The sequence below is a fragment of the Eulemur rufifrons genome, chromosome 15 (assembly GCF_041146395.1).
Source record: "Eulemur rufifrons isolate Redbay chromosome 15, OSU_ERuf_1, whole genome shotgun sequence".
NCBI classification, from domain to species: Eukaryota; Metazoa; Chordata; class Mammalia; order Primates; family Lemuridae; genus Eulemur; species Eulemur rufifrons.
Window position 1 is genome coordinate 107,435,993 of NC_090997.1, and position 27,397 is coordinate 107,463,389.

Consider the following 27,397-nt stretch of genomic DNA (forward strand, 5'->3'; position numbering starts at 1 on the left):
AGTAATGTATGAAAGTTCTGTGTCCTTGAAGAGCTCAAAGCTATTCAAGATGAGATATGCTTACATAAGGAAATTAACATTTAAATAATGGTTTAAGATTATGGAGCAAATACCGTATAATACATAATTATTCCCAGATGTTTTATGAACAATAATTGTTTTAGTTTAAAGAGAGAAGTGATTGTTTGTTTTATGCTAAAATGTTGTTACATTCAATCTTACAGTGAGGGTAGGGTGTGAGCTGTGGGATGAGGATGGGAAGGGTGATCTGAGAGGGCAGGACAGTGCCAGCAGGGTGCGGGCAGGAGAGCGAGACCAGGTCCGGGCTCAGGAGTGAGTCAGCTTGCCGAGAGCACAGGTTGTCACCTCAGCCTGCGCATTTTCACTTCATTCCTTCACTCATCAATCATTTAACAAGTTTTTAGTGTGCTTCTTTGATGGACATTGTGTTAGATATTATAGTAAGGAGTAAAAAACAAAAGACATCAGATAATCTCTTGGACCACCAGTCTGTAGGTGACAGTGACATCTCTCTTGCTCACCCTCTGTTGGTGTCTGTGGCTGGCCCAGACTCATCTCTCTTTTCGCCTGCGCTTTCGTTTTCTTTTTTGGTTACTCTTTGGCTCACCTCCTTACGAGGTGGTTACGCACGCTTTTCTCTCTGGTCTGAGCTCCCTTCCTTACAGCATGGGCTCTGCAGCCGGGCTGCTGGGGTGAAACCTCCGCTGTGCCACATCCTAGTCACTCAGTCTCCCTGTTTTGTAGGTTCCTTGTCTGCAGGATGGAGATCATAGAAGTGTCGCTCATGGGGTTGTGGGCACTACAGGAGGCAGTGTGTGTGAAGTTTTTAGAATGGTGCTTGGCACGTAGACTCCGTGTATCCTTGCAATTGGCCATCCATATCTGTTAGTCCCACATCAGCGAGTTAACAGACCATGAATTGAAAATATGTGGGAAAAATAACAATAAAAAACAATACAAATAAAAGAAATACAGCCTAACAACCATTTACATAGCATTTACATTGTGTTAGGTGCATGGGAGGATGTGCACAGGTTGTATGTAAATACAGCGCTGTTTCACATGCCGTTTCACATACGGGCCTTGAGCATCTGCTGGTTTTGGTATCTGAAGGAGGGTCCTGGAACCAGTCCCCTGCGGATACCAAGGAAGACTTGCAGCATTATCATCACTGTTACTGTTACTTCTCCTCTTGTCAGCGTTGTTGTGTGGATGGCTCCCTAGGTCCGGCTTGGGCTGCCTTAGTGCAGCTCAGTGCTTTCCCCTCGCTCCTGACCAGAGTCCACAGCTCTGCACGTCCATCCCCCGCTGGCACGTTTAAATCCTATGGGAAAAAATTGACTTTATTGTCTTCACTCCTAAAAAGGCAAAAACAGTAAGGACGTGTCCACTCCTCCCCTCAAAGAAACCCCTCTTCCAGCTCTTGCTCACTTCCGTTTGTATTCTGTTCCTGTGACTCCTTGGTTCCAGCCGAAGGACCTCTTCACGTGTGTGCTTGATTCGGTCGTCCTGTCGGGAAGGATTCACTCCCGCCCACAGCCACCAGCTCTGGCGCAGGCCTGGAAGGAGGAGTACTTGCTGGAAGGCTTTCTCTCCTGTGCTGGACAGCATGTCTGCCCCAGACAGACCCTGTGAAAGCCTTGTGGTGCGGTTGGCGTGATTTGAAAATCAGAACCGGTCACTATTCTTCGGCACTGCATTCTGCCTGCTGGACCTGAACCCTCCCTGTTTCGTAACTGTGATTCTGGCACATAGACCCAGAGTAGGAATTCTGTATCTTCAAACCAGAATTGTTTTACTCCCCTGAATTGCAAAACCGTTAAATTGGACATTTGATCTCCACTTTCTGCTAGTTTTCCCTTCTTAATATCTGGGTACTCCATTTTAATAGCTTGTGTATATATGTATACATGTATAAACAAATATTTGAAATAGGGGTCTCAAAGATGTCTGTTTTGGCTCTTCCATCATTTTACTAGTGTTTTATTCTATTACTTTCAGAGGAGACCAGTCATGTATAATAAGATAAAAAATTAGAGGTTTTATTGACCTTTGCCTTTTGACTATAGAAAACTAGCTGTGTAGTAAGCCCATTGAAGTCAATTACTGATGCTTTTTACCAAAATTGCATTTTAAAAACCACCTTAAGAATAAAGGTGCTGTGCCCCACGTACCTTTAATGGGGCTTTTGGTTGATTTTATTGAATGTTGAGCTGTAGTTTCAGCTGTAATTAGTTTAAACAGGCACGTTTTTGTTTTTTATGCTCCTCGGTGAATCATTTTCATCTCCTTTACCCCACAGTACCATCCAGGCCCTCACCTGTGGACATTTCCGCCCAGGGGTTCTAGTCGCTTTCTCCTGAGGATGCTCATCTCTTCAGTCTCTGCTATGAGCTGTCAAATTATTTTTAAAATTCAGCTCTTCATCGGTTACTTCCCTCTTTAAAAAGTGCAATGGCTGTGTAACGGCAACTCAACCATAATTAAAGATCCTGAGTGATAATGGTCTAGCCCATCATTTTGGCCTTATGCCCTTTTTTTTGAAGTGTGGAACCTTATACTTAAGCCACATTGAACTTATGCTTTGAAAGTGGCTTGTGATTTTTTTCCGTCTCTTATTTTCTTATCTTATTCTCCACCTGAAATTACACATCTTTCCCCTGCACTAGCTGTGGACTTTTATCATTATGGTTTCTCCTCAGCTGTGGCTGAGGAGTTTCCTCTTGTTCTGCCCGCTCGCTACTGGCAGCTGGACCTAATTTAGCCTCATTCTGCCAGGTCGTAATAGTGATCTGCACGTTCTCTGCCCTGTTAGTAGGTCATACATTTCATGAGGACAGGGGCTTTATCTTCATATCCTTGCAGGGTCTCAGACACACTGACTTTTGACAGATGTTTGTTCATAGTCAGTGGGAAGTCTTTGAAGACTTTCATACAGGAGTGTCATTTGGAAGACAGATATTTGAAGGTCAGATGGGTGAAATATGGAGAAGTTAGAAGACTAGAAAAAAGTGAGACCCATAAAAAGGCAAGTCTAGGTAAGAGTGGTAGCAGTAAGAGTAGAAATAAATGCACAGGTGAAGACGACCTTTCAGAGGAAGAGTCAATAAGGCTTAGTAAATTAATGTTTTGGCATAGGACTGGGGCATAGAAGGCAATATGGGGAAAAGAAGAGCTCTCAGAGGCAACATTAAAGATTTTAGCGTGGGAGAAGCTGATGCTGTCATCCGAAAGAGTGGACTTGGGGGAACAAAGTTGGAGCAGCACATTCTCATGTTTAAAACGTTGTAAAGGATTTTTGTTGCAAAGTTAGTCAATATTGACTATGTACACAGTGTCGTAGAGGTTGTGATAATAATGGTGGATGAATTTTAGGAAGTGAGTTTGATTCAAGAAACATTTTTACAGGCTCCTGCTTAGCGTTTACCACGGTGCTCAGAACCTGTGGTGACAGGGCTCTAGGACAGACACACAGATGACCTGTGACACTTGGCTAGAACGAGGGCTTTAAGAATGAAAGGAAAAAAATGTATGGGAGTATAAAAGAGGAAGAGAGTACTGCCATTTGAAGAGGGAGAAGTTTTTTATGAGAGAGTTGGTATTTGGTATTTTTTGTGAATGAAAATGAAGTAGGGAAACAAAGGCAAGAAAGGTGGAAAGTAGGTCTCGAGGCTCACAGGATGGTGCTGGCCTGGAGGGGGACGGGGGTGAGGAGTTATGCGGGGTGGACTGGACAGCCTGTTCAGGCTGAGTGAACTACTCTGCAGATAGTTAGAATCTAGGGGGGGCTGTGTGTGTGTATAAAATTAGAGGAAAATCTAAAAAGTATTTATATTGAGGAAAAAATAAAAATACCAACATTGTGTAGTGTTTTTAAATGCTAAAATTCCATTGAAGTGTAATTAGTATATTCATGCTCTATTCTTAAATATGTTTTCATTTTAAACTGAACTATTTCAGGGTGCACTGGATCTATCTGACGTACATCCTCCACCGAAGTCACCAGAAGGAAAAGCAAGTGTGCACACACCACCAAGTAAGGTGAGTTGGCTACCGGGTATGGCAGTGACTTCCGGACTAAGACTCCAGAGGGCGCTCTCTTTTTCTCTCTCTGGTCTTAATTTGTTACAAGTTTTGTTGTTTTGTAACACAATTGCTCTTTAGTTTCTTGAAAGTACTTTTTTCCCTTTGATTAAGTATATGTTTAAAAAAATTTTTTTTTTGCTTTATAGTAGTTTCCCATCATATCATGGAAGGGAATATGCTGTTAAATAACAGAATTGTAGAATATTTGGATTCATTTGGTACTTTGAACATTATTTTGTTCATTAACACGGTTTACTTTCTTTTCATTTGTAAGTTTCTAGCTTGAGGATATTAGGTTCAGAATATAAAATTGTTGCATTGCCTATTGTAGAGTTCTAGATGGATGATCAGATTTGGAATTGTAAATCATGATGGTTTTTTTATAAAAATGAGCTGTGGGTTTTATATGGGGTTTTAAATGATGGGGTTTATAAGAAAATATATGTACTCTGGCTACATTCGTGTGTGTCTGTATGTGAGCATGCATGTGCGTATGTGTGCATGTGTTCATGAGATGGTAAAGGTAAGACCTAATTTTAGGGATTTGGCATAATGGAAGAAAAAAATGAACTGGGCACCTGAATTTAAGATCAAAGATATGGATAATGATAAATATAGAAATAATAGATGATAGATGATTGTCAGGAAATGTGTTGTCTCAGGTGGTTGGCGTGAGTTGGTAGTACCTGCCAGTCTTATCAGAGGATAGGTTTGGATCCCAGCGGGCTGCCATAACAAAGTAACGTAGATTCAGTGGTTTATAAACAACAGAAATGTATTTCTCACAGTCCTGGAGGCTGGAAGTCCAAGATCAGGGAACCAGCATGGTGGGTTTCTGGTGAGAGCCCTCTTCTGGGTCGCAGAGTGCTGTCTTCTCAGTGTGTCCTCACATGGTGGAAAGAGGGCAGGAAAGAGCTCTCTGGGGTCCCTTTTAGGAGGGCACCTAATGCCATTCACGAGGGCTCCATCCTCAGGACCTAAGTGCTTCCCAAAGGCCCTACCTCCGAATACCATCACATTGGGGTGAAGATTTCAATGTATGAATTTGGTGGGGACAGAACACACATGTACAGTCTATCACAGATCAGTATTGTGTTTGTTCCTTTGATTTCCATTCTGTAGGAAAAGAGGTATGCTGTGGATACATTCCGAAAGATTAGGCTTTTACGTGGTCCATAGTGCTATATTGACCTTAGAAAAAAGTTACATCTTTTTAAATTAGATAAACTTCCAGAGGGTAGTAAATATACTGCTGGATTTCTTTCTCTTCTAAATGTGTAGGCTCAGAACATTGCTGAAAGATTACTGTTATTTATTGCTTGTTCTTTGATGTTGTTCTTCCTTTTTATTTTTTGAGTTTAGAAATCTAAAGGAATTTTATACTCTTTCTAACAATAGAAAGAGACCATTATATTGTTTATAGTTGTTCCTTCCTTCTGAGAATTTCTAATAAAAAGGTCCTTTTTAGAGATATTTTTTCCTTAATGCTCATGGGATGCTATAACCCTGATGACAGAGAGAACAAGGTCATGAGTAAATTTAAAAATTTCCTTCAGTGAATTGCAGATAAAAGAGCCTGCATGAGAAAGCTTTATTTTCCATGAAAGTATCTGGCTTTAGAAAGATTAAAATTAATAATTATTCCAAAATACTTATCAGTACCTATATATAGCATTTAGCTATTTTGAAGCTCTCTTTTTTAGCAAATTCTTACTTTTTAAAGCAAATCAGCAATACCAACTTTCTACATAAAGTATGTCTTTAGGATAAACTATTGAAGTCTGTTCTATATACTCTTATTCTATTTAAATTTTTTTTAAGATCTAAGAATTAGGAGGAGAATCTTAACTGTTTTAAGTCAGTTAGGAAATGCTGCTCTGAATCCTTACAGAGAGGTGATGACCATTTCTGAGGCTGGTTTAGAGAACAGTGTCTGTCCTGTGGGTGGCCGGCCCCACTTCCTGCCACCCTCCGTTTATTTTCACTGCAGTCTCCATTTTTCAGCTGGCCCTATATCCGGGGTGGCCACTCCAGAAATACCCTCAGACACTCTTTGCTGGGGTTGGGGTGGGATCTGTTTTAAGATAAATCCTTATTGGGGCATCTAAAATGCAATGCCTCTGTAATCCTAAAGGACCCAGATTTGGGATCCAGTACTCTCCCCACCCCTTTCTTGCCAGCTGCCTCCCAGTGGTACCTGGTCAGTCTTGACAGCCCCTGGAGAGTGCTGGGAACTCCCCAGGGACAGGGTCCACCCTGCCATAAGGAACCAGTTTTGTATGCTCCTGAGGAAGGTAGGGCAAGGTAAAGGTCAGGGCAAGTCTTCAAAGGAGGCTGCCTAGGAATTCAAGCAAGGCTTGTTTAGAATGTTGCTAAATGTAGCATGAAAGAAGTGGTTCTCCACCCCATAGAAGCTGAACATGTGAAGGCTACAGTATCTGTAGTTGACCACAACTGTTGGAAACAGCATAGTTAAACATGAATTGAACACTTTAGGAATAGAGTTGAGAAAGGACAGAAAAAGCAGGCTTCAGAGAGGAACATGGTTAGATTTTTTCATTTTTAAGAAATTTTATAATACAACTATTTGGTAATGAATTAGTTTATTTTTAAAGATTTATATATTGTGGTAAAATGTCATTTTATTCTCATGCTCAGATACCAAGGTATAAAGGACAAGGTAAGAAGAAGACAAGCGAGCAGAAGTCTGGTGACAAGGTAACATGCATGAGGGCAAAGGAGAAGGCAGCAGCCCTTGGACCACGGGGCCTCCGTGGCCTCACAGTCCTGTGGGCTGGGTTCGGAGTGTTCTTTTGAAATGTCACTTGCGTTTATCCATAATCAGAACATGAGAAAGTAATGGTGGCATAAAACAAAAAGTAGTTTGACTGTCGGTTTTTATCTAGGTGAAAATCATACTGTTGTATTTTAAAACTGTGCTCTCAGTTTTATTCCTTGTTTTGTTGGCAATAGTAGAATTGAAAATATTTATTTTCCTTTCGAATAGATGATGATATACATGTTATTAACATTATGATTTTTATCTGAGGAAAATAGAACATCAAACTACTTTTTGGATAAGTTCCAATTGATAAAAGTTAAGCTTATTTCCTTCAAGACATTTTTGGATTCTGCCGCTTTTTGTACTCTTGCACATTTATTAACCTTATTCCGGGCCCTACTCACGTGGCCCGCGGGGCCGGTGCTGCGGTCGGCCGCGCTGTGGCGGCTGCTCCTTCCTCCCTTGACAGTCACAGGATGGACCTGCCAGCACATTAGCTGCTTATGAAATTTAAATGTTAGAGGTCTTAGAAACATTATCAGTAGAGTCTTTTTGCATTTATTTAGAATAAGACAGAATGATTTTATTTTCAGTTCTATAAGATTGATTAGTTCTGTGTTGAACCTTGGTTTATGTATAGATTTTTTTCACTATGTTGAAAACCTTTAAAATTGAAGGTTTTCAAAAAAATTCTATTTGTTATGTTAGCGGGCTTTAGTTCTAGTGGTTCCAGAGGTAAATTCCTATTATTGTATTCTCTTTTTGTTCACACTATTCTTTATGCATTATTAAATTATGTTTTAAAATAATTAATAGGCCGGGCGTGGTGGCTCACGCCTGTAATCCTAGCACTCTGGGAGGCCAAGGTGGGTGGATCGCTCGAGGTCAGGAGTTCGAGACCAGCCTGAGCAAGAGTGAGACCCTGTCTCTACTAAAAATAGAAAGAAAGTATATGGACAACTAAAAATATATATAGAAAAAATTAGCCGGGCATGGTGGCGCACGCCTGTAGTCCCAGCTACTTGGGAGGCTGAGGCAGTAGGATCGCTTAAGCCCAGAAGTTTGAGGTTGCTGTGAGCTAGGCTGATGCCACGGCACTCACTCTAGCCCGGGCAACAGAGCAAGACTCTGTCTCAAAAAAAAAAAAAATAATAATAATAATTAATAGGTATTTTTTTTGAACATTTACATAGTGAAAGGCATTGTGTGTTAAATGCTGTGGGCAAGCCATGTTTTACACAGTCCTCACTTAAGGAGTTTACAGTCTAATTGCAGAGGTGAGACATACCTTAAAAAAGATAATTAATATAAAAGTGTTTTTTTATAGATTCTTTTAACTAGTTTCTTGGACTTTTTTAAAAAAGTTAAAAGCATATTTCATACTATTAAGTTTTTATAGCTTATTGGTGGCGTGGGTTTTAAAGAAGTTGAAACATTTTGAGGAAATGTGCACGTAGAACCCAAGCATGCTGAGAGACATGTTTCCATTTGGTGTCCTGCGGCACACCGTGGTGGGCTCAGACTTCAGCCTTCCCCGTGCTTGGGGCAGGGCCTCCTGTGCCCCCTGACCTGAGGAGGGACCGAGGAACCTGGACGGGCCCCTTCCCGGGGTCCAGTCTGTAAGTTGGGCCCCTTCCACCCATTTCATTATTGTGTTTCTGAGCCCAGGGTGCTTCTTCGGTCACTTGGAAACCTTTTTCCCCTCTACTTCCCTGATCTTGCTTCTGAATTGCCTTTGTAAGAGGTCTGTGTTGTCCCCAGCGTTGCCTGTGTCCACCTCACGTGGAGAAGCCCTTGGCTCTCCTCCTCTGCCTTTCTGCTTTGCCTTGTGCTTGCAGTAGGTTCCAGCTTCCTTAACGTTTTTAACATGTTAATCCAAATACCACGTTGCACGTAGCAGTCGAGGTTGTACACAGCCAGACTCCAGGGGGAGCCATTCAGGTGGTGGGTGGGTGGCATTTTCCAAGTTGTGGGAGCCCCACCTGTCTGCCTTGCAGATGTGAACCGGGCCTGCCAGGCAGGGCCCAGGGTGCAGATTGTCCTACTGTTCCCTGCGAACGCGCAGGGGGACAAGTATTAAGGCTCCTTCAGAGACTCTGGGCAGTTTCTTCAGGGAAGCTACATTCATATTAGAAATAAACTTTTAAAAATTATTCATACATATATAATATATACACACACATAACTGGTTTGTAAGGTTTTAGAACTAATTTAACTGGGGTAAAACTAAAAGTTCTTGTTTTTGTTATTGTTGAGAGATAATAAAGATAAAATGAAATAAATACAAAGGTAAAAGATTTGGAATACAAGTAGGATAAATATTAAGTTGGAGGGCATTTTTTTAATGAGCTAAAAATTTTGAAATGTGTGTTAATGCTTACTTCCAAAGTGTCATCTGTGATAATTTGTTTCATTGTATGCCACTTTGTGGTACCAAACATTGTCCTAGCTGTCTGAAAAAAATAATGCATATCAAAAATTATAATAGACTTCTGGTAAGCTCTATTAACTTAGATTTTTACCATTTAGTTGGAAAAATTGAGAAAGATACTAGATTTTTTTTGTTTTAATATTTAGAGTTAGGTGTTTTTTATTATAACAGTAAATGTAGTATGAAAGGTTATTCATTTTAATAATCAGTTTTCAAGTGTTTTAAAACTAACCTGTATTGGGGTACTTTTTGCTTCAAATTCTTAAAAATATGACATTTCTTAATTCATTATTTCTTGTTTTCAAAATTCTAGAATAAGCCCAGCTTTGAGTTGATTTAGGGCAGTGAGGGTACTCACATTTTGTGTATGTTTCAGGGTATCGTTTCTGTGTCATTTGCAGTCACCTCAGGATTTTCCAAATAAACCAAGATTATTATTCTCTTAACACACCCACACCTCCGCCCTGCCCCGAGCGAATGGGTGTGCGGATGGGTGAACGTTCCCAGCATTAGCCCTTCCGGTGCGGCCCGGCCAGCTCTCTGACCCTGGCCATTGGAGGTTCCAGACTTGATGTCTTGGCCCCATGTGTTAGCTGAGCCCTGGCAGCTGCTGGGGGGCGGGAGGGGGGCTGAGGACGTTGAGGGTGGCACAGCTGTGCACAGCGTTGTGTCAGAGTCTTATGGCAAAGCTGGAAGATGATGCTTCTGTTGTGCGTGTGTAGCAGTTACAGATTGCAGATGGTAGGGACAGTTGCTCTAGAAACACTGAGTTTTTAGAAAGAAAGGTTTAAAGCTTTGTTTTGTGGTTGTAGAAGTCTACAATATTTACGTTTCTAGGTTAGCAAATTAAACTTTAAATGTAAGTGTCTGTTGCAAGTGCAGTAAAATTACTTCTCTAAGTACGTCATTAGTAAGTCATAATCACCCCGCAGGGCGGGGGGGGGGGGGGAGGGGATCGGACACAGTCGGCCCCTCGTCTGCAGCTCCCACGTCCACAGATGCGGCCCGCTACAGACAGGTCGAAAATATTAACAATATAAAAAATAATACAGATTGGAAACCAATACTGTATAATAACTATTTACATAGCATTTAATTGTATTAGGTTTTATGAGTAACCTAGAAATGATTTGAAGTACACAGGGGCATGTGCAGATTATATGCAGATACGGCACCATTTTATCTCAAGGCCGTGGGCATCCCTGGGTTTTGCTGGTGAAGGTCCTGGGTTGTGAGGGACAGTGTGTTGCATGAGCTTTTTGAATACTTTTGCAAGTACTGGAGTATTTTTTTGACTTTGTTTCTCCTGCTATGAACAGTATAGATTAAGCCTTCAGTTTGGAAAAACAAAATTCTTTTTTCCAGGTTCTTAAGGCATTATAGTGATAATTCAGTTTTTGACTACAGAACACTTAGTAGTGTTTTTCACTGTGAAATGTCTCTCTAATTCTAATTTTCCGTTTATCTGAACTGATTGAACTCTTGATTATGTAAGTGTACTATTGGAAAATTAAATACATTCTAGAACTTTCTTAAAACTTTACTGTAATTTACCATAAAGCTTATTATTGGGCTTGAGCTCCATCCAAGGGAATTTAATAAACAAATGTAGTGCTTTGCGATAGGTCCCTCGCCTTTATGAAAAGATAGAACTTAAGTTTTAGTTATTTATTATAAATAACTCTATTAAAATAGTTTCCTAGGCTGCTGTAATGAAATACCACAAATTGAGTGGCTTAAAACAGAAATGGATTGTCTCACAGCTCTGGAGGCTTAGAAGGTGGAATCCAGGTTTCTCACCTGGCTTCCGGTGGTTGCTGGCAGTCCTCGCTGTCCTTTGGTTTGTAGACAGATCACTCCAGTCTCTGCCTCCATCTCTGCCTGGTGTTCCCTGTGTGGTCCCTGTGTCTCTTCCCCTTCGTACTAGGACACCAGTCATGTTGGGGTAGAGCCAAGGCCCACCCTGCTAACTGTATGGCCTCTTCTTGACTGAATGCGTCTGCAGTGACACTGTTCCCAAGTAGGGTCACAGTTAGGACTCAATGTGTCTCTCTCATGGGACACAGTTCAACCCATAACAACTTCTAAGGTTGTTCAGGAAATGCATTCTAAGACATGGCTGTGAGATTTTTTTTTTTTAAGTTGCTCTTCTTGATTTTAAATAATAATTAACCATAGCTATTTAGCTTCATTCTGAATCTTAACTTCAATTTAGCCAAATCCAGGTGATAGAAAACCCAAGTAATTGAAGTTTATGCATGTAACATAAAGATATGTCTTCAGCCATGATAAAGGTTTTTTAAATAGAGAGTCCAGGGCATACATACGTATACAGATGGTCCCCTACTTAAGATGGTCGAGTCAATGTTGTTTTCAGCTTTACAGTGGGGCAAAAATGATACAAAATTAGTAGTAAAATTTTAGATTTTGCCCTTTTCCCAGGCCTGCAATGCGTGGTCTGAAACTCTCTGGATGCCAGGCAGTGGCACGGTCACGGGGGTACGAGCAGCTGACGATCTGCAGTGTGCTGTGTGGCCAGCACGTTTTGGATACTGTGTTTTTGCATCCCGTTTTGTCTACAAAATGCTCACTTTTAACTTCAGATATTTTCAGTTTATGATGGGCTTATCAGGACGTAACACCGTTTTTGGAGAGCATCTGTGTACGCATGTACATCTGGACTTCCTCCATTGAAATTGCTCTGAAGTTTTTCCGTACTTTTGTTTTAATCTCTGCAGAATGTGTTAATGACAGATCTTTGTCCTCTTAGTGTGGATTTTTTAAATAGTAAAAGTTATTTGGAATTAAGTTTAGTGAATTTATTAATCACTTAGTTGGGTAATGGTCTTTTGGTAAAAGAATGAACCACATAGTTACAAAGAAATGACACGTTCTCATGTGGTTTAGACATTGATTTTGAGGTGGGGGCGGTGGCTCACACCTGTAATCCTAGTACTCTGAGAGGCTGAGGTGGGAGAATTGCTTGAGGTCAGGAGTTCAAGACCAGCCTGAGGGAGAGCAAGACCCTGTCTCTACTAAAAATAAAAAAAAATTAGCTGGCATGTGACGCATGCCTGTAGCCCTAGCTACTCAGGAGGCTGAGACAGGAGGATCACTTAAGCCCAGGAGTTTGAGGTTGCTGGGAGCTATGATCACACCACTGCACTCTAGCCTAGGCAGCAGAGCAAGACTCTGTTTAATTAAAAAAGAAAGAAAGAGAGGTGAGAGAGAGAAGAAAGAAATTGATTTTGAGAATGATTTCAGAGTAGATTGTTTTTAAAGTAATTCTGTTATGTTTAAGAGTATGTGTTATATAACATAATAATGTCCTTTTCCATCAAACTTGTCTTCCTAAAACTGGTCCTCCTATCCATGCAGGAATATTGCCAAAACTAGTCAAAAAATAATCATGGATACATATTAGTTACTAAGCTTGGATTAATTCATTATGTAGACTTAAATTATGTTGGTAGTATGAATTCATGGGGAAGAATGACTTTATTGGGAAAATTATTGTAGTGTTGCTTTGCATTTCCTTTTCAGTTATCTTTTAGAACTTTCTCAGTAGTGTTTTCACGGGGAAAATCTCTAACTGTAAATCTGTTTAAATAACCCAGGGCTTCAGGGTATTTATTTCCAAATGCGTATGCCTTTAAAAAGATATCAGTTATGAAAACATTTATAAATCAGAAATGACAACTAGATTGAACATAATTAAGAAAAATAAAAGTATGTGATACCTATATTTGATAATATCGGGAAAACTTCAAAAAAGTTAGGACATTTAAAAAATTTCTGCTTCTTTGAAAACATCCTATGATGTCTAAGAGGATGATATCTATTTTTCTAGATATCTCTTTATATAATCATTAATTTATCTATATTAATAACATGGAATGTATAGCTCTATTCAGGGCCCTAAAATTTATATAGCATGTATCTTACCAGCTGTCAACTAGTTAAGGCCTCGATTGGTGTGAAAATGCAAAGGCATGCCATCAGACACGCACAGTGCATTCTGCCTGGGCACATGCTAGAGGCGGGACAAGCCCTGGAGAGCAGCCTGTTCAGTAATGTCTAACCCACATGTTCGCTACCCTGTGTGACTCTTTCCCAGCCGCCCGTCCTTTCTTTCTTACTCCTAGTTATAATTGATTTGGAAAATACTAATCTAGTTCAATTTTTGAGGAAACTCATGCGTAGGAAAATTAATTTACTTAAGATTATGCAGTTAACAGCTGAGTGTGGACTACATACCAGATTCCGTGTTTCAAGTGAGTGCTTTTTCTCGCACACCACGGGTATCTTGCACAGCACTGCTGTCTTTGGTATGTACGGCTGAATTTTGGGAAATTGCCCTTTTTAACCCACAAATACCACAATTTCATATAATTCAACCTAATAGCATAACATAATTGTTAAGATTTAACCTCTGGAATCAGGCTTTGACTATGATAGTGACCCTATCCCTAAACTACCTCTGGGGACCTTGGCAGGTGACATAAATGTCTCTGTTTCCTTTTTCACAACTACAGAGACAAGAGAACCTATCTCCATACCATAGGATTATTTTGAACATTAAATGAAATGACATTTGAAGCACTTGAATACTCTCCATAAATGTTAGCTACTTTTATTATATTCTTACTAGCATTATTTTTTGCTTTCATTGTTATTATTGACATAGACATGTCTATGGGCAAAAACAAATCTGACCAAGGATGGAATAAATAACCGAAAACAAAAAAAAACAAGAAAATAATTTTGTGCCAATGTCACTATATATCAGTAGGGTGTGGTTAAGAATGCTTCAGAATTTTTTCAACATTGGTTTAAGATACACGGAAGTATACGTACCTGTCCGTGGACATTTCAGTGAGTGTGGGAGTCCCTCTGAAGGCCTGAATTCAGATGACGTGCGAGGGGTGGAAGGCAGCACCTTTCTCCTTGATGTCTGTCATGTTTGGCACTGGGTGGAAAACTGCTGTTTTTCCTGATGAATACTTTAATGCTTTGTTCATTTATGTGAAATCATCTGCCTTTTCTCCTTTAATACCCTCTTCTATTTGCAAGGTGAAAATGTATTAACCTATGAAGCCATGACACACATGTAAGGGGAAACAGGAAAATTGTTTATAAATGGGAAAGTTTGTTTATGAATGAAATAGGTATAGATAAGATATTTCCATTTAGGGTGAGAGGAAAGGAATAGTGTAAACGTATTCTTTAACATTTTCCCCTTTGAAAGTGAGCCATGTTAGGAAGCCGGGGGCTAAAGGGATACATCCTGCGATTATTCCGCAGTTCATGCTGTTAGGAGGATACATGCGTGCGCGCGCGCACCCACCCACCCACACACACACACACACACACACACGCAGGTTTACCTATGTTCACATGACTTATTTAAAATATCTTAAAGTTTTATCTCACTGAAGAGACCTTTTCTCTCTCTCTCTCTCTCTTTCTTTTTCTAGAAGGCCAACTGTGAGGTCAGTCAAAGTGATACTAGTGTCTCTTCATCAGAACCAAAGAGCAAAAGTAATCTTCACTTATTGGCCCATGAAACAAAAATTGGATCTTTCCTAAGCAACAAAACTTTAGATGTCAAAGATAAAGCTGACCTTTGTCCGGGTGAAGATGATATGGGCGGAGATTCTTTCTTTGATGATCCCATTCCCAAACCAGAAAAAACTTACGGTTGGTGAGTGAACTGTTTGGATTATCAGACTATAGATTTAAAAATATAGTTTCTAGATGCTTTGATTAATATTTTATATGATGAGCTACTCGTGGTTCTATAATTACTGAATCCATAAATCTGATTTTGTGGTGTTGTCACAGGGTGGTGGCTGGAGGGGCTGAGGTGCGTATTTAAGTGGGAGAAGTAATAGCACATATGTGTGCTGATGGGAATGATCTGGTTTTAAAGACAGAAGAATTAAAGATGGAAGGGAATGAGAGGAGAATTCCTGGAGGGCTGTCCGGTGACGGAATCCGTGCCGGGGTTGTCTTTGCTGGCAGAGTGGAGAGTGTGTGGGCCCCACTGCAGGCACTGAGGGTAGCACCTGTGCAGGTTCTCATCTGAGTCTGTAGTTGAGTGAGGCTGGAGGGAGGAGGGTTGGAGATTTGGGGAGAGTGGAGAAGTGTGGGTTCTATAAGAAAGTAAGGAGGGAAGGGACTGTGGGAATGGATAGGGTTTCTGGGCAGTATTAAGGTCCCCTTGAGGTTAGCGGTCGTGATTTCAAGAGGAGACCATCAGTGTGGCTGTGGCTTGTCTGAAGAATACGTACATCTGAGTGATGGTACTTGTTTGCTAGTAGGCTCCTGTACTGTCCCGTGGCTGTATTTCTTGGTGATAAAAGAGCTTCTAAAAAATTCCCAGACAGTGAAGATGTAGAAGGTCAGTTCAGTTTGTAAGATATCAAGCAGAATTCTAAAGAGAGGTGAACTGATTTCTTACTGACAAGCTTGCTGCAAGGGTTTGTGATTGATCTGTAGTCTGCACTGCCTTGTAGATAATACTTTGATTTTGAATCTGTAAAATACTGCATGTTCTTTATTTCTAGCCCCTGTATGTATATAAAATATCTTTAAGTTGCTTTTGCTTTAGTGGCAGGATACAAGATTACCATTTAACTGTCACTTGCTTCCTGCCAGGAGAAGTGAACCTCGGAAGCAAGGGGGAAGCCTGGCCTCGCTCTCGGATGCGCCCCCCTCAAAGGGCGGACTCAGCTCCCTGGCGGGAGCCCCCTCACTGAAAGACTCCGAGAGTAAGTGTCCAGGGCGGCGGGCGTGAATACTCGGAGTATTGTTTCTTTAATTAAGTAGTCTATGATAATTGATGATTTTTTTTTAGGAAAATCATAAAAACAGCCCAAAATTTTATCGCTCACAGGTATTTCCTGTTCGTATTTTATTATTTTTTAAATTTCTCTTTAATGTGGTCATATCCTTTATATTGTTTTGTATTCTGCCTCTTACTGTGCCATCAGATACTTTTAGGAAGTTGACTTTTTAGCTGATTTATATTATCTATAGATATAATTGTTATATCTACAGATACAATTACATTTTCTGTAGATATAATTTTTAAATCATCTCTTCTTGGACATTTAGGATGCCTTGAGTTGAATGTAAATTCGATTAATTTTTAAAAATTTATTCTGTGATATCGCAGTAATTATGATAGAAATGTTAAATACAACATATTCTACCTTCAGGGATTTGAATCTGACATATCTTTTTACATGTAGCAGAGGTGAAGATTGCTAGCTAGATGCAGAATGGCCAATTACCTTCCCACCCCTCCGCACACCACAGCGGTACCAAGGAATATAAAATCGTAGCCCTAACCACATACATATACAGAGAAACTGTATGCTATGTCATAGTAAATCTAAGATTTAATTGGCAGAGTGTTCAGAGTGTAAGTATACCTTTTTTGAGAAAGTTTCCTAAAGTAGATTCACTAGGAATTCATATTATGAGTTTTGCCTAATTTTGCAGTTCTTCCTAACCTTTTTGTCTTATGTAATACAACTGTGGAGCCTCCTAGAACACATAAAGGAGCTAGTTTGTTGCTTCTCTCAGACATCTGGTTAAGCAGCCATGTGTCCATTCATGCGGCCCACACCCCTTCTCACCCCCTCCTCTCCCGTGGTCATTGTCACCTTCAGGGAAGGAATCTGGATGTGGTCATGGCGCTGTGACGCTGAGTGGGGAATGTTCATTTAGAGGATGTCAGGAGAACTAAGGACTAAAGAAACCAGTGAGGAGATCACTTGGGTTAATGAAAAATAGCAGTTGAATTGAAGCAAAATTTAGGAGTTCAAAGGAAAAATAAAATTGGTGAAAACAATTAACTATAGTCAACAAATTCATACTTAATGTTGCTACTTATGGAAGGCGATGTCTTATAGCTGGACCAAAAATTGTCTTCAGTGGCTGAGTTCCAATAAGGAGTAGTATTGTTCATGGTTAAAAAAGAAATGTAGTGAATAATTTAAGCATCCATTAATCACAGTTTGTAATTTTTTCTTAGTTTGAAGTTATTATGCTCCTGTCATAAAGAAGCCCCATATGGAGGGGGGGAATTGATGTGGTTGAGCGAATATTGTATTCTAAAAGTCACTTTAATGCTAATATTTTTTCCTGTTCACAGGTAAAAGAGCAAACACAGTTTTGAAAGATCTGAAATTGGTCAATGATAAAATTGGATCACTTGGATTAGGTAACCAGATTTCCAGTTTTAGTGTTGATTGCTTTAAAGCGATTATTTTTAGTGTGAGATTTTAAATGGAGTGACTCAGTCAACCTACACTGAGCTATTCATTCCGCAGGTATTTGGATAGTTTTCTTGTGTCCAGGATTACACCCTATGCCAGAGATGGCTATAGCAACAGCCAAGACACACCTCTGTCGTCCTGGAGTTTCAGTTCTAGTAGGAAAGACAGATGTCAAACAGGCACCTACAGATATCTTGAGTGTTAAGAGGGTCGGTATATGTGGGTGTGGAAATGGGTAGTGAGTTACTCTCACCTGGGCTAGGCATTCAGAGCAGGCCTCTTACAGGAGCTGGCGTCTGTGCCAAGACTGCGTGGTGAGGACATGCACAGGGAGAAGGGGAGAGATTTCAGTCGGACTGAAAGTTGTGCGGAGGCAGAGTCATCCTCTAGGTGCTGGGAGCACGTGGTCCAGGCCTGAGGGAGTTCAGTCTACTGGGGACACAGACTTGTCAAGAGATACTGTGAGATGTGTTCAGTTCTATGACATGGAGCAGAAGTTGGTAGGTCTGCCACATAAGTAAATTCGATCCTACGGAAGTGAGAGTCTCCTGGTGAACATTACTGAGCCCCTGGCCATATCAAGAACATGGTTCTCATCCAGTTTTCTGTTCTGTGCAGGACTGTAGCAGCCATGGTAGGCATACCTTAGGCGAACTTAGTGGCTGACCTGAGTAAATGGAGCAGCCTGAGTTCCCCTTGGCCACATCCTGTCCTGGGAGCTTCGAAACATAGCTTCATAGGCAGGTTGGTGCGAAAGAAGGACGAGTCACCTGTATGCGCTTTGCTGTTAAAACATCAGGCATGTCTGAGGGGGCAGCTCAGAGAATGCCCTTCCCACTTCTGGAGAAACATTTCTGATAGTGCAAAGAACTTGGGTTTGGAGCTGGATAGATGTGAGTGAAAATCCCAGATGTGGCACTGATTGGTGGGTAGGGTAGGTAGCTAAATTGAGCTTCTATTTCCTCATCTGTTAAGTGGAACTAATAACATCTACCTTGTTTTGAAGAGCAAACAGGATTTAAATATGTATGCATACATAAAGTACAGTGCCTGGCATGCCAGGTGCCCAGTAAATTGTTAGTTTCCCTTTTATGTTACTTTGTTCCCCCATTTGCAGAAGAATAGCTGTTCCCTGTGCTGCCCGGGTTCTCGTTCCGCACAGTGCCCTGCAGTTCGGTAACTGCCCTCTGCTCCTTGTGCCTGTGGGCTGCGGGCTGGCCAGCGAGCTGGGCCTGCTCCCCGGCCTTGCTCTGTTCTTGCCCCGGTAGGTGCGCTGTGTCTGCAGTGGACGTGTTCTTTTCCACCCACCTGCCTGGATCACCACCACCTGGAAATTCTATTCCTGACCTCTGCACCTGGACAGCTGCCCTGTCCCCTTCCTGTTCTGGTGTTTGTGTTTCACTTCTGTGTTTCACTCTGTTGCCAGGCCTTTTGGCTTCCCTCTCTGACTATTCTGCTTTCTTGTCAAAGCAGGGGCTTCCTGCCCTGCTCCTGCGGAGGAGCTGCCGGGAGTTCTCATCCTGGGGGGAGGTGGCTGCCCTGGAGCTGCCCCATAGGGTAGAATGGTGGCATACAGCTTCACCTCGCTCTCTGTTGGGACCTTGACATACCTTGGCTAGGAATTTGGGTAGTCGTACAGGTAAGACGGACCAGTTTACTAGCTGAGCCAGGCATTAGGATTCAGTAAACAGTTTTATTTAGTTTTGTTTAATGGTATTGCAACAATGTTGTCTTCTGTTTGGGGTTTTTTTCCATTGTAAATATACATACAGTACTATAGGTGTTTTAAGTAATGTGTAGACATTAGTGGACTAGCCTAGGGTAATGATGTTAGTGATACGTGCCTGGCACTGCCCAAGGACTTACTTAATTCTTATCCTATGAGGTAGGTTTTCTTATTATCTCCATTTTTACAGATGAAGGACCTACATTAAATAACTTGCCTAAGATCATACTGCTTTAGAATCCTGATATGTCACCAAGGAGCCCTAACCACTGTGTTTTACTGCCTACAGATTATTTAGACATTATTTAAATATCATTTTAATGGGAAAATAAATTCTGCATTCCAAAGAAATAATTTACAAATAAAACTTTAGAGCACAACCTGTTTTAGTTTGGCAGGCAGGTGAATACTAATCAGAGTTGCCCAGATGGAAGTTTCTAGACAGGCACTCTGCAGGTTTGAAGCAAGAGTTGCTACACTTCTGTACAGGGCCAGATAGATCTTTTGGGGTTTGTGGGACAGGTGGTCTCTGTCACATATTTGTGTGTTGGTTTTTTTTTTTTTAATAATCCTTTAAAAATGTAAAAGCCATTGTTGGCTCATAGGCCTAACAAAAGTGGGTTGTTGCCCAGAGTGACGAATGAAGGAAGGAAAACAGGCTGTCGCGGAGACCAGGCCAGAGATGGCAAGGACTTGGGTGAAGGATCCTGCCAGTAGGACAGATGGGTGGTCTCGGGTGGGGAGGAAAGAATACTAGAAAACAAAGACAACAGGAATCTTTGGCCTCTGGGCCAAAGTTTGTCAACCGCTAGTTTCAAGTAATGTAGTGCAGGTTGCATACCCGTTTTCCAAAAGGTTTGGACCAGAGGCTTTTTGGAGTTCAGGTTGTGGAATATTTGCATTATACTTGGCCAGTGGAGCATCTGACATCTGGAAATCCCAGATGCTCCAGTGAGCATTTCCTTTGTGCGTCATGTCAGCATTCATAAATTTTCAGATTTTAGAGAATTTTGGATTTCAGATTTTCAAATTTGGGATGCTTAGCCTGTATATATTCTGTTAAGCCCACTCATTTTGACACTGACTTGTTAAGGTACAGTAATGCTGTGTAATGCATAACCAGGAAGTCAGAATCTAATGTGTTGTCATGCATTATTTGGTAAATATGTTTTGGGTTGGCTACAAATGCTGGAAGGGGGGAAACCAGTTAGCATCCGCTAAGTCCAGGCGGCACCCCACCTGTCCCCACACCTTAGCTCAGTGTCCACTCAGCTGTCTGCACTGGCGCCATTCCACTCTCTGTCTTTGAAGCTCTCAGGTTTTAGTAGCTGCCCCTGCTAGTTTTTCTTGGCACTTGCAAACTGGCCACCTCCGTGGGTGTGTACAATCAGGAGATTTCCACCCCTCCTGCTCTTCCTCTGCCCTGCCTGACAGTGCCTGCTTTCTCGCAAGCTCTTGCATCCCCTTAATCTTTGAGGCTAGCAGTGGAGACAGGCCCTTTATTCCAGAGGGGATAGCAACCCGGAAACAAACTTGGCTCCCGATCCCCAGCTCCTTATGATCAGAGATTCCTGATCATTGCTGGCCATGCTTTACAGGTAGCAGTAACATTGATTCTTGTTTTCTTCATTTTTTTATATTCACTTCTTCCCACCGCATAGCATTTATCCGTCCTATCTGTAGGACACCTGCCCCAGTCACCTCTGGCTTGGGCTTCTGTGACACCTTGTGTTTTCTTTACTTTCATTCTTGCCTCCCTTAAACACATTGCTTTTGCAGTGGTCAGTGGTATCTGTGGGAAAACAGAAATCAGATCGTGCCTCCCTGTTCTCTTTCCCTCCTGTCTCCCCGACCCCCAGACGAGCTTCCCTTTGCATTTGGGCTAAAATCCTGACTAGCACCTGCCAGGCCCTGGTGGAGCTGGCTTCTGCCAACCCATCTGGTCCCCACCCCTGTCGTACCCCCAGCTCTGCCCCACAGTCAGTGTTGTCTGGTTATAGTAGCTCCTCACTGGCGGCGTTGCAGACCACCACACCTGCCCCACCTCAGGGCCTTTCACGTGTTTCCTCCTCTTGAAACATATTGTCCCTAATAATTGGTCCCCCTGGTGCCTTCTTAGGTGTCAGCTCAGCTGCTGCCTCAGAGAGTTCCCCCAGTCGCCCTCACGGTTTGCAGCTTGTTCCACCATGTTGCCTCTTTCTTCCCACTGGGGTGTTAGCTCCTGGAGATCAGAGATACGTCTCAGCCATTGCCATAGCCCAGGGGACAAGGAGTCAGTCACATATTTGATAGATGAATAAGTTAATCGTGGGATTTAATTTAGGAGAATTATCTTGTCAAACTGCCTGTCCAAAACCTGAATCCCTCAACTATAACCAGTGTGGAGACAGTCTGGTCTCATGCTGTGAAGGAGCAAGGACAGGGCCCGTGGCATCTTGGAACCGCTCTCTGCTGAGCCACAATTTCTCTGTGCGATCTCCGTCTTCTGCTTGTGGCCATGCTGAATTCCCGCGTGTCTTCATGTGCTCTGCATTCACATTTTAACTCCGTGTCTCTGCCTTGCGGTTGACAACGCTGTTTCCTCAGCTAGCCCACAGAAAGCATGGAGGGAATGGCAGCGTGTTCGTAAATCTGTCCCGTGTAGCCTCAAATCCGTCTGCAAGGTGCTCGCTCCGTCTGCCCTCGCGGGGCGGTGTGAGAAGCCGGCAACGCTGCCTCGTCAGTCGGCGTCTCCCCTGCAGAGGTTCCCTTTTATTAGGGGCTTGCTGGGGACCGGGTCTCTGTGGAGCACATCATGTGCACGGATCCTCCTGCTAACCTTGTGATTGGCGTGGCTGGGGACACCGCCCGGAAAGGGCACCCGACTTCCCCGAGGTTGTAGAGCTGCTGGGGGGCGGGTGCTGAGGTGTGAGCCTGTCTGACTGCGGTGTTATTTGCTGTGCTCAGTTTCCTTGTCACACCTCATGATTAGTGTTTATTCTGTAATAAGTATCGAGTTGAAAAGTCTCAGTAGTTCAAAAAAAGGTAACTGGAGGGTGTTGGTGATGACTTGCTGTTGCTGTACCCATCAGGTCAAAGGGCGTCATTAACGGGGAGCATGCCCCGCGGTTCTCACTGGGGAGGACCGGAGTGGAGCTGAGGCATTGAGCACGTTTTAGGACGTGGTATGATCACTTATGACGGTTTATTATTTCGTAGGTAGTTCACTTTGTTGTTTGCCTTTGTATTATAGATGTTAAAAATATTTCTGGTGTTTGGGACTTCTTTTTTAACGATGCAGTATAAATCATCTATGTAGGTTCTTTTTTTCTGTTTAAAGAAATATGTATATTTAATTGTAGGTACATTGTGATGTGCGTGTGTGTGTGTGTGTGTGTAAATATAACATGTATCTTTTCTTAAACTTATCAGGGACTGGAGAAGACGATGACTATGTTGATGATTTTAATAGGTAAGAAATAGTTGGGCAAATATCTATGTATGTATGTATGTATACATTTTCTCAACACAGATAAGACAAAATTACATTGGTGCTGATTTTAGTATATTTGATTCTCTTATTCATTTTGCTTGAAGGTAGCTAATCCAAAATTATATATTTGACTTTGGAACATGCTTTTGGTTTTTACATTAGATTATGGGCTCTATGTTACATTCAAGAAACTCGGTAAGAATAGGAGAAACAACACTGGCAGACTGACTTGGATCACTTGGGAGCAGTTCAGTACCACGTTGTACGTGCTCTTCTCCCTTCACCGTCTCTTCGTGGTGGAAATTGTCTACATTCAGCTTAAAACAGTTGTCCTCTTAAATTATGTTTCAACTTAGATGACATTTCTTAATACTTTGTTTCAGTTAACTTTCTTGTATATATAAAGGTGATATAATCTATGATTTGGCTAATAATGCAGAAATAATATTTGTGAATATGATAGAAATTTAAATTAAATGCCTGAGAATTTTATTTAATTGACAGGTGTTTTTCAGTTGGAAATTTGTCTTTATTTTTTTTTAACAGAATAATTGATTATACAGGTTTTTTTGAAGGAGAAAATGATGTAGCAGAAAAATTTTAAAAATCTGGATTTGTTTCTTTCTTGCCTTTGTGAACAAAGTCACCGTTATGAACCTAGCTGATGTTAAATTAACTTGCTGCTGCCCTTGCTAAGTTATTTAAGGGTCAAGTGAGATAATGAGTATGAAGTTAATAATAGTTAATTTTACTTAGAGTATTAAATATCTGAAGGTTTGAAGAATGGTAGTTATTTTCTTTGAATGTTTTTTTTTAGAGTTCTTACTTTTTTTTCTTTCCTGAAATTAGTACTAGCCATCGCTCAGAAAAAAGTGAAATAAGTATCGGTGAAGAGATTGAAGACCTTTCTGTGGAAATAGATGACATCAATACCAGTGACAAAGTATGATGTTCTGCATTTCCCATACAATGCGCTTTTTTTCTATCCGTCGACTTATTATAAAGCTTCAAAAATTTATACTACTTTGTGGAAAAATGGTTGAAAATCATGAAATGTCATGACAGAGTTACCTGGTCCAAGTTTATGAAGAATGTCTTTAATAAGTATTGATATGTAAGATTGTTTCCACCTGTTCCTCCGTTTGGTACCTGAGTGCTTCTGGAACGTCCGAGGGCTGTCCTCGGGGCACTGGGATGGCCGTGAGTTACGGGGCCACGATGGATCGGGGCTGGTCACACCGAGCACTGGCGTGGGTCAGGGTCGGGAGGAGGGCTGGGGACACGGATGCAGCTGGGACCAGAGTGCAGGGTGTGTGGCCGCCTCAGGGCCAGTGGCAGCATCCGAGCAGGAGAGCCAGGCTGGGCCGGAAACCCACGGAGACGGCGCGGCACAGCCTCTCGGAGTGTAAAATTGGGGTCCATACTTGAGATCCAAATTTGATCTTTCTGTGTGGGCAGAGGACACAATGTACTTAGGTGACAAGCTGTAGCACCTCAGAGTCATGTGTCAGTGTCCACGTGGCGCTGTTGTGTGCAGCGCAGGCGCGTCTGCCTTGCGTGCTGTGGGCTGCTGTAGCCGGGAGGTGGCTGTTGCTTTCCAGAAGGAGGTGGGAGTTTCCGAGTGCTGTGCTCATCACGCAGGGAGAAGGCCTTGGAGAGAGGCAGCATTTCACAGTGGAACAACACAGTCTGAGGCAACAAAGTCTGGTTTGCTTTCTTGCTCTTTCATGTATTGTGTTTTCATGAGCAAGCTTTACCCTTCAGTCCTCAGTTTCCTTACTTGAAAATAGAAGTATTACTACTTACTAGTAGGCTGTTTGGAAGGTGAAGTGATAATATGTAAGGTACCTTCTCCGATCTCCGACACATACAGACTTACGGTAATATGTCTTTCTCTTACAAATGCACCTATTTCATCCTTAGGAGTCCTAAAATTGTTGCTTTAAAGTTATGCCAAACAGAAGGATCATTTAAAGTCAGTTTTCTTGATAGAGTTACTGCTGAGTTCATCCGTTAGCTCAGCCTCTTGGTATTATCACACATTTCAAAGTAGGGTTAAGAATGTGAGGTAGAGGACTTGAACAGGTGACTCTTGAGCTATGATTTGTGGAATTGAGTGGGTCGAAGTGGAGGTGTAAGCATCGATCTGCCGTTGGGGGCCTTGGACAACTTCCATGTGTGCACCTGTCCGGGAGACTGGGCTTGCTTAGGGCTGCTGCTCATTGGGTTCTGCTTTCACTGGGTTTGGCGCCACATGCGCGCTCTAGGAGTTTTCGCTTAATCTTAACTTTATGTAATCACGCTGCTTATTAGCAACCTTTTACATACAGTGGACTTTGATGGTCATTGTATTTCATCAGTCAACATTTTTTAATGACCGTTGTGCAGAGAACGGATACTAGGCACCTGGAGAATACAAAAGTATTTGTATTCTTTGCTGTATTCTCACAGCAAAGAGTTTGGTCACCTTTTAGCCAAGGTGACCAAAACCAGTATGTATTAATCACTTACTGTTTAGAAAGCATAGTGCTAGGTATGTGGGATGTGAGAGGAGGGAGCACGGTGGATTGGCCGAGTTTTGTAAGTTCATCAGATCTGGGTTTGAGTCCTGGGGCCACAACTTAGCACTTGCACATTTGGCCGAGTTATTTAACTAACTGGGCCTTAGCTTTCTCATATCTGTTTTGCAAGGGTCATGGAGGTTGTAAAAATTAAAGATAAGTGTGAAAGGCATGCAGCTCAGTGCTTAGCAGAGTAGGCGTTCAGTGAATGTTCGTTGATACTACTATTTCTGTTGTAGCCACAAATCAGGTAATATAGACTACTTCCCTCAAGTTTATATAGCATCAGGGAGAGAAAAGTCATACACACAAATGAACATCAAAGAAAGTGACAAGTGCTATTAAAATGTTTGTTATTCATGGACTATGAAAACTCAGGAGCAGGAGCTAATATTCGACCTGGATTTTGAAAGATCGACTCTGACTTGGTTCTGCATTGGCTGGGGAGGGCCACGTGAACAGAGGGGTAGTGTGAGAGATGGTGGGACATGTCCGTCAGCTCTGCTTCCAGGGCTTCCCTGGAGGCACCATGTGTAGAGACAGCGTGTTGTGCGGAGCAGGCTGTTGGAACGTGACTTTGGAGCAGAAGTGACAGCGGATCACTGGGCAGCAGAGGCCCAGGGTGGTCTCTGCACAGGAGCCGCACGAGCAGTGGCGTAAGCAGATGTCAAGAGGAAGTGGCCGAGAGTGCGCACGCCAGGCTTCTGTTACTACTGCACAGCAAACGTATGAACATTTGCACTTTAAAAAGCTTTTCAAAATCTTGTGAAATATTCTTCACTGTTGAGTTGTATTAAGTTTGCTACCATGGAGATCCTTAATTTCCTTTCCAGGAATCAAAATGTATCTTTTAGATATTTTTGTTTTGTGATGTGAAAAATCTATTTTTATAGTTTTGAAGTAAATAGCTGCTATGAAGCATTAAATAGCCATGTATTTCTAGTTAGCCGTTGTTCGTACACTTTCCTTTACTTGGTGGTAAACACCTTCTGTTAAGTTAAGCTGTTCTTTGGAAGGTTTTGGTTGTTACTATGGATTTTCTTTGCCTTAAATCAAAACTAAATTTAAAAACCTCAGATAACTGCATTATCTAGATTAACAAAGATCTTTTTCTACCTATAATTTTTCCTCAGTTCAATCTCATCTATAGTTTATCATCAGTATTAATAATAGTACTTGATTATTTTGCAAATATTAAAGAATACGTTACTGATTGCATTCTTTAATGATGATGGAAGGACAAAATATAGTTCCACGGTATCAGAATCAGTTTCACAGTCTGCAGGCTTTTCTGACATTTTCAGTTTTTGTGTAAACTGGATTTGGATTGAATATATAACAACTTTAATTAAGATTCCTAATACTTTTCTTTGTAACAGTTTTACACCAAGGCTACTTTGGGACCAGGTGGGAGGGAGAGGGCTTATTTATCTGAAAGGATTTTACTTCTAACTTATATTTCTCTATATCGAAAAAATAACAAAATGAGAAGATACGAAGGGGGTAGATGAACAGATAGATAAGAGCATCTCACAGGCTCTCAAGATGAGACCGTGTCATTTCTGCAAGGTGTTCTCATTCTTGTGCTGGCAAACTTTCCCTAAGGCCAGGTGGTAAACATTTCAGGCTTTGCCGGCTGTAGCTACTTCCCTTGGCCGTGGCGTGGAGAAAATATCCACTGTGATACATAAATGAGGAAGGTGTGGCTGTGCCCCTGCTCGGCTGCTTTATCTGGACGGAGATGAGTCTGGCTGCAGCTGGGAAGGTCCTTCCTCAGCAACTGGTGGGACCTCCCACTGTGCTGTTGATATCCTGGAGCCTATCTCGTGACCTGTGGGTTTTCCTTACTGTAGATACAATGTGTTCTCAGCCCTCCTTATGCTTAAATGCCTATTTCCTTTCTCTGTCGTCTTAAGTTTATAGAAATAAATGTGTATATTTCGGCTAATGAGGCTCACTTTCTAGTTTACTTTCTAGTGTGACAAAAATAGCAATTACTGATTTCTGTACTTGGGAACCGAGCCTGGGCA

General features: G+C 41.7%; 1 protein-coding gene across 2 annotated transcripts in view; it reads left to right on the top strand.

Annotated features, from left to right (window-relative positions):
• CEP43 (centrosomal protein 43) overlaps positions 1-27,397 on the top strand; it is a 36,097-nt gene that overhangs the window by 6,071 nt on the left and 2,629 nt on the right. The window contains exons 6-11 of one of the 2 annotated variants that reach the window (XM_069487760.1): positions 3,982-4,062; positions 14,798-15,024; positions 15,981-16,093; positions 17,485-17,553; positions 22,746-22,785; positions 23,656-23,749. In XM_069487760.1, the coding sequence (XP_069343861.1) occupies positions 3,982-4,062; positions 14,798-15,024; positions 15,981-16,093; positions 17,485-17,553; positions 22,746-22,785; positions 23,656-23,749 (624 nt within the window). Of the gene's footprint in view, positions 1-3,981; positions 4,063-14,797; positions 15,025-15,980; positions 16,094-17,484; positions 17,554-22,745; positions 22,786-23,655; positions 23,756-27,397 lie in introns of those variants that run through there. The other variant, XM_069487761.1, reaches the window with a different exon arrangement.